General features: G+C 49.5%; 1 protein-coding gene across 1 annotated transcript; it reads right to left on the bottom strand.

Annotated features, from left to right (window-relative positions):
• Nucleotides 1–1,012: 1,012 nt before the first annotated feature.
• Nucleotides 1,013–3,658, bottom strand: LOC109689119 (free fatty acid receptor 2). Its single transcript, XM_020167841.2, has 2 exons — nt 3,551–3,658; nt 1,013–2,632 (listed from the first exon to the last, which is right to left on the bottom strand). Exon 2 carries the CDS (start codon nt 2,629–2,631, stop codon nt 1,639–1,641), a length of 993 nt encoding a protein of 330 aa, XP_020023430.1. The 5' UTR covers nt 2,632; nt 3,551–3,658; the 3' UTR covers nt 1,013–1,638.
• Nucleotides 3,659–7,387: the final 3,729 nt, after the last annotated feature.

Raw genomic sequence — 7,387 nt, 5'->3', positions numbered from 1 at the left:
TCTGGTAAGATGTACAGGCCTGAAGTCAGGTCTCTTAGGACGCCAGTCTAGCCTTCTTTTGAAGAAGGGAACCAGATAATGAGCTCTCAGTTGGGTGGGAATAATAAAGAAAGGTTTTCTGAAAAGGTGAGTATTGAGTGGGGTTTATAAGAAGGGAACAAGCACATGATTAAAAAATGGGGGAAATGTGGGAGAGGTGAGGCAGGAAAGGTCTCTGAAGGCTAATTGGCTTGGACAGATTGGGACCCTGAGCCAAGGCAGCAGTCCCTGAGGAAGTCACTTTGTGACTCTCACCTGCTGGAACCCCATCCTCAGAGATCCTGTCAGTAGGTTTGGGTGGCTCTCTGTAGTATTTTCACTTGTAAATCCTTTTGTTTTGTTCTGAGACAGGGTCTCACTATTGTAGGCCAGGTTGCCCTGGACCTTGAGTCTCTGCTGCCTCAGTCTCCCTGGGATCGTAGGCATATATTACCATACTCAGCCCCTCTACCTATTCCTCTGATGTACAGCCAAAGTTGCAAACTACAATATAGGGCTGGAGAGTTAGTGAACTCAACTGGAGAGACTGGTCAAGGAGTCCTCATAGTGGAAGAATGAGTTAGGCAAGTATCATTGGGAAGGGAGAGAAGGCAGGCAAAGGGACGATAGCTCTGAGCTCTCGAGGTACAGTCGTGCTGGGTGGGAACTGCAGGAGGGAATGTGTTTTTAAGCCTTTATGATGGATCAGATAGCTCTGAATCAGGACTCACCCACCTCCTCTTTCTAAGCTGGCTCTTTAGTCATCAATCTAAGCAGGATTCCATCAGCACCCCCCACTTACTTCGCCCTCAGTACATTTTTATCTGAAAAGGTTTCTGGGGTGCCCCCTACATCCTCTTCTCCTTCTGCTGCTGCTGGTTTCCCCATCCCACGTTTGCCCTTCTTGGGCTGTCAGAAGTGTCGCAAACACCGTGGACACTCACTTTAGAGTTTCATAATCTTTATTTTCAATCTTCCAGACAAGATTGCTCTTTCCTGTGCTAGTCAGTTTCAATCTCAGATTGATGGGTACCAAAAGCCACATCCTGGCCTGAGTGGGGTGCAGTGGAGGATAAAGAGGAGACCCCATACTTCAGGCAACTCCCAGTTTAATGGAGGGGACAAGATACCATGGGATAATGAATGGAGTACACTTACAAAGCCTCACATCACACTGATACAATGAACCCCATATCATTAGAGATCTAAGCCCCCAGTCCTCCCCTATTTTGTCCCCCGGGCTCAGAACCTTTTGAAATTTCTTCTCTCTCATTTGCTGTTTCTTTTCCATCTCTTTCTGTTGCCTTCCTTCCATGAAAACAGCCAGACCCATGCCTAGCAGTGTAGCAAGATTGCTTTAAGACTTTGTATCTCACAAGGACTGAATTCATAGTAGCTACCTTGCTTTCAAGACCCTGCCTGATGATGCTTCTAGGCCTACCCATTTCTTGTTGCATCCTTGAGCTATACTCATTAGGAAGGGAAAATTCAGTCAGGCAGGGATACCAAGCTGGCAAGAGAGGTTTTTTAAACCAAGTCCCAGTCATGGATCATGTCTAAGGATGTCTGTATCTGGGAGCTTCCCTCTCCCAGGGAACACAATTTCCTCCAGGGAAATCTCTAGTCAGTGGTGAAGTCCGAACTTGGCATCCCCTCTCCTTGATTCATGCCCCTGTCCCCAGTAGTCACCTCTGCTGTCTCTTTGACTCTGCGTCCCAGCAGGGAGGAGCCCCGGCTGCGCAACAGCCTCAGCCCTTGCCCAAAAGCTCTGCGCATCACTGAGGAAGAGAAATAGAACAGCAGTGGGTCCAGAGAGGCATTGAGCGAACTGAATAACACAGCCTCCACCCGCCACGGGGGGCTTTGTCTTTGGTAAAATCCCACCAGGTGGGACAAATTATAAGGTCCGAAGCACAACAGGAAATTGAGCAGCGTCACGACAGCCAGCCCCACAGCTCGGTGCCGCCTCTGGGTCCCGACGTGGGGCTGGGTGAGCATGATCCACACAAAACGCCAGTAGCAGAAGATGGTGACCACCATGGGGATAAAGAAAAGGACCAGACACAGCTCCAGCCGCATGGGCAGCACCACCTCCAGCTGCTGTTGGGTGAAGTTCTCATAGCAGGTTATTTCGTTTCTATTTCCAACCTGCTGGGTTGAGTTCAAGTACTGAACAACGATCACGACAGTGCAGTGACCAAACGACACGATCCAGGCCACCAGAGCAGCGATCACCCCATATAGGGGCCTACGGGAGAGCTTGTACTGCACGGGGAAGGCGACGCCCAGGTAGCGCTCGATGCTGATCCCGGCCAGCAGCCACGTGCTGCAGTAAATGCTACTGTAGAAGCCAAAGCCCGTGAGGGCGCAGACGATCTGAGGCAGGTACCAGCGGAAGTTGGACGCAGCCTCGATGATCCTGAAGGGCAGCAGCAGCAGCAGCAGCAGATCCGCCAGGGTCAGGCTGAGCAGGAGGATGTGCACGGGTGCAGGCTGGGGCTGGCGGACCCGCTCCACGAAGGCACGCAGGGCCAAGAGGTTGGCAGGGAGGCCAGTGAGGAAGATGAAGATATAGGCGATGAGGATCAGGGAGCTGTGCCAGTCGGGCATCATTCTGCAGGAGGATGCAAAAGAGCAGTGTCAGGAGGCCCCACTCAGCCTGTGGCCCCTCTGCTTCTGGTTCAGAATGTGCACATTCTCCCTGGCACTCTCCTATTCTCAGGCCAAAGCTGTCTGCTGCCACCACTGCTTGCTGACGCCACCTGCCAGAACTGCCCAGAGCAATTATTGACTTTGCCTTGGGCGGGATATTAGGCAGCCCTTATTACCTTTGCCATCCTGTGTCGCTGGGGGAGACCAACCCTTGGCTTCCGAAGGGAATTTCCCCTCCCACCATCCCCGGACATATAGGAAGTTGCTGTTTACAGCTCCACTGAAGGCCTTTCTCAGTGAGAGCTGGGGAGAGGAAGGCATAGCAGCCAGGAGAGTGCAGGAAGGTGCATCCCAGGACAAGGAGGCTTCCAGAACACGAAGCCTCAGGCTGGCTCAGAGCCCAGATCCCCACTTTTTGTCCTCCTCTTTTGCAGAACATGGATTTTCCTCCACCCTGTTCACTTGTCCAACTCTGGGACTCTACTGAAAAGAGGAAACTCGACAGCACAGAGCAGGGGCAGAGCGGAAGGAAGGGCAAGCCAGCACTGTGCCATAGGGACTGTCCCCAAGACAGATATTCAGAAAACCCTCAGGCTATGACTGTCTCCTCAGTCTGTGCTTTACTCTAAATGGAGCGCTTCTTCAGGGAGTGACTCAGTTTCCACTTGGCTGATGACCCATGCTGCCCACACAGCCTTGCCCCTCTGTCCTTTCTTGATTCCCTGGGCCGTGGTACCTTGCCCCACACATTGGCATCTGCACCTGGTTCTGAGCCTCACACTCAGTTTCTGACAGACTTCCTCCAGCCCCAACACCTTCCCCTCAAATTCAGGTCCTGGCATTTCATCCCAGGGCACACACACTGTGCTAGCTGCCTTGCCTTCTCTTCGTTCCTGACAGGTGGCTTCTTGGCTAGGTCCTGAAGGGAAGTCTGGAGGCTCCGAGGAGAAGGAACACAGCTTTAGCTATTGCTGCTGTCCATCTTACACAGGAAAAAATTGTCTGGGACCTGGCTGGTGGGAAGCTTTTATATCAGCCCTGGTCATGTGACCAGCGAGAGGAAGGTCAGTAACAGCACTATTTCCTCTCAAATCCAAAGCAAAGGCTCTGCGTCTCTCTTCTCTCCCTGGAGATCCCCATTTTGACTTCCAAATCCAGATTTCTTTTCTGTCCCTACTTCCTGTTTTTTGGCTTTTTTTTTTAAAAACCCAGACAGATTTTCCCCACTTCCCAAGACAGATTTGAGTCTCTGTCAATACCTAGAATGTCAATTTCATTCTCCTGTTTCCTTTTATTTTATGATCTTCTAATTTCTATATGGTCTCCTGTTCTCCACCCCAACAAGTTCCCTTCCACCTCCCAGCTGGAACAGATTGGCTCTTCCTTTCTTGTGTCTTGTTTGGACATAGCGTGGGATTTTAGGGTTGTGCAGATGTGAGCTCAAATCCAAGTCTCTTCGCTGGGACTTTGGGGCAGATCAATTTTCTGAACTTTCGTTTCCTTTTCCAAGTGAACCTGGGAACACTGACATTGCAGGGTTTCTGGGTGATTCTAGGAGCTCGCAGAAAGAGAGCATATGGCCAGAGCCCTTGCAGATGACTTGATAGATACCGGTGAGTGTTTCCTGCTCACAAGCCCGTCAGGCAGCTTCGTAGACAGTAAGGCACTCAGCAAAATATTTGGAGGCACAGGGCACAGCTGTGCCATCTCACTTGGGAAAGTGTCAGGAATCCAGGAGGCCCAAGTTTAGGTACCCTGTCTTTTTTTTTTGTTGTTCTGAGGACTGAACTCAGGGTCTTGTGCTTGGTACGGAAGCACTTGAGCCATGTCCCCTGTCCTTTTGCTTTTAGTTTCTTTTTCAGAAAGGGTATCACACTACCTTTGCCTGGGCTGGTGAACAGTGATTCTCCTACCTCCACCTCCTGAGTACCTGGGACAACAAGAATGTGCTACCATGCCTGGGCTCAGCTCCATTCTTTTCTCCCATGTATTTCTTCTTTCTTGAACTGAATCACTTTTGTTTTCTCTCTCTCCTCCTCCTTGATCCGTGTAGCTCCAGGTTAGAGGCTCTTAAAGTACTTTTGAAATACACACCTGAGGAAACAAGGATGGTCAGGACATGTTTTCCCCTTTGAGTTTCTTTCTTTCTTTTCTTTTCCTTCTTTCCTTCCTTCCTTCCTTCCTTCCTTCCCTCCCTCCCCTCTCTCTCTCTCTCTCTCTCTCTCTCTCTCTCTCTCTCTCTTTCTTCTTTCTTGTCCTGGGAATGGAGTCAAGGGTCTCATGCATGTTAGGCAAACACTATAGCATTGAGCTATGTTCCTAGCCTCCGTGCTTCCCTCTTGACTCAGGGAACGAGTCTCTGCTTTCTCATTGGCGTCTGCTCCCTGCTCACAGAAGCCCTTTTCTTTCCCTGGGATGTACCTGTTCCCTAGTGACTTTCCCTTCATTCATTCTCTGTGTGACCTAGGACCCCGTGGTCCAGACAGTTTGATGTTTAGCCTTTTGTTCTCTACAGCATAGTTCTCCTCTAGCATAAAGAAGCTCTGTGTCTCCATTTATTTCCTTCCCTAGTACACATAAGGCATTCCCATATAAATGAGAACTAAGGAAGAGACCTGTTGCTTGCTATCAAATTTATTTGTGTCATTTTGCTTTTATGACTTTCCATAAATATTCACCAAGATTTAATTACAAACTGTAAGTTTACTGGAAAACAAGCATTTAGGAGCAGGTCTGCTTCTTCTTCTTTTTCTTCCTCTTTTTCTTTTCCTCCTTCTCTTTCTCCTCCTTCTTCTCTGGTACTGGGTATTTGAATTCAGGGCCTCACACTCACTGGGCAAACACGATACCCCTTAAGCCATACTCCTAGCCCTGTTTTTCTTTAGTTATTTTTCAGATAGGTTCTTGCCTTTTTGCCCTGGACTGGCCTTGCACTATGATCCTGCTACTTCTGCCTCCTGAGTAGCTGGGATTACAGACACATTTCACCATGCTCAGCTTGTTCCTTGGGATAAGGTTCTACTATTTCTATTTATTTATTTTTTTTTTTGGCTTGGGTTAAGCTTGAACGTGGATCCTCCTTATCTGTACCTCTCAAGTAGCTGGGATTGCAGGTGTGAGCCACCATGCCCAGCTTCATGGCTGCCTCTTGATCTCCCCACACTCTCCCCCACTCTCCTCATGCCTCTCTCTGTCTGGCTGTGGGTGTGGCCCTCACAGTTCGCTATGTTCCCTCTGTGCTGAGGGGTCTCAGGCCACAGCCCCCAGACCTAACAGAGGAGGACGCAAGGACCAGGCAAGAAGTGTCTGAGTGGTCAGGTTTCTTTCCACTTTCCCTAGAAACACAAAGGTGCCATGACCTTTGACCCCAGTCTCCCAGGATCCAGGCAGGTCTCACTTTTGCACAGTGTGGCTCTTGTTCTACCGCCAGCTCCCAGACGTGTTGCTCTTTCCTCCCTCTTTCCCTCCCTCCCTGTCTCTACAAACATTTTGGAACCACAGGGCTAGAGGGAAAATACCCGTCACACTTCCTTCTACCCAGTCTATGCTGTCTGTTAGCTTTCAGGGTTTGCATGAGCATTTAAAGGAATTGGATTTGATTGTGAGACAGAACTGAGAGCTTGGGAGGACTTCTCTTCTAGTTCTAGATCCCAGAGAGGTTTTCTGACCCTTTCCCTCCTCCCCGGACCCTCTTTTCCATCTGCTGTCCATGCAAAGTTGACCTTCAGACCAGGAATGGATGAAAGAGCCCCACCCCCTAAACACGCATGGTTTTCAGGCCCGACCACCAGGTGACTTTCATGGGCTCACACCACCCTTGGCAAAGGGCAGAAGGCAGGTAGCTGGTTGTTCTCTGGGCTGCCTTTCAGCCTTGACCTTGACACCAAGGAGAGATTCTGGATGTGGAGTGACACAGATTCCCTGAGTAGAGCTTGGTGTGCTGGCAGCTATGTGATGGCTGAGCCTGTGAAAGGTGAGCTGAACAGGGGGCAGAACTGGTCTCTCTACTTTCCTTTTCCTAAGCCTAGCCTTCTTTCTGTTTTCCTCCTCTTGCCTGCTCCTGTCACACATGTGACTCATCTTCCCCAGCAGCAACACTGTGTATGTGTGTGTGTGTGTCTTGGAGACAGATGGTAGTCCCTGTGGCTTAAAGATGCTGGGAAATTTGCCACGAGAGGGAAGAGCCCTGATTTTCTTAATGCAAAATAGAAAGTAAGGTTTGTGTTGGTCAGAAAAGTTGAGATGAACCAAAATCCTCTCTGTGGAACCATCCTGCCCAGCCCTGTCCATGGAGAGTAGGTCACATCCCATAGTCCAGACAATTAGCAAGAGAAAGAGAGAGCTCAAGCAGTAAGAGCACCTGTCTAGCAAGCTGTAGACCCTGAGTTCAAACTCCAATGCCACCAAAATAATAATAATAATAAAAAGAGAGAGAGAAGGTAGGATGGGAGCATCTAGATGAAGTTTTTGTTTGTTTGTTTGCAGTACTGGGATTTTGAACTCAGGACCTCCACTGGAGCCACGACCCCAGTCCTTTTGCTTTTTAGCTTACTTTTCAGGTAGGGTCCTGTGCTAACTTTGCCTGGGTTGGTCTTGAACTATGATCCTCCTACCTCCACCTCCTGAGTAATTGGAACCACAGGTGTGCTCCACTGTACCTGGCACTTATTTTGGAGGTTTTTTTGGGGGAGATTCCTATTTATTTCTTGGTCCCTTG

Source organism: Castor canadensis, chromosome 16 (assembly GCF_047511655.1).
Source record: "Castor canadensis chromosome 16, mCasCan1.hap1v2, whole genome shotgun sequence".
Lineage (NCBI taxonomy): Eukaryota > Metazoa > Chordata > Mammalia > Rodentia > Castoridae > Castor > Castor canadensis.
The sequence above is the reverse complement of the archived record's forward strand: the minus strand, read 5'-3'. Positions and strand labels throughout refer to the sequence as shown.

What these genes read in the sequence shown, in the direction of transcription:
- LOC109689119 (XM_020167841.2), bottom strand. Translation starts at nt 2,631, where the DNA reads ATGATGCCCGACTGGCACAGCTCCCTGATCCTCATCGCCTATATCTTC.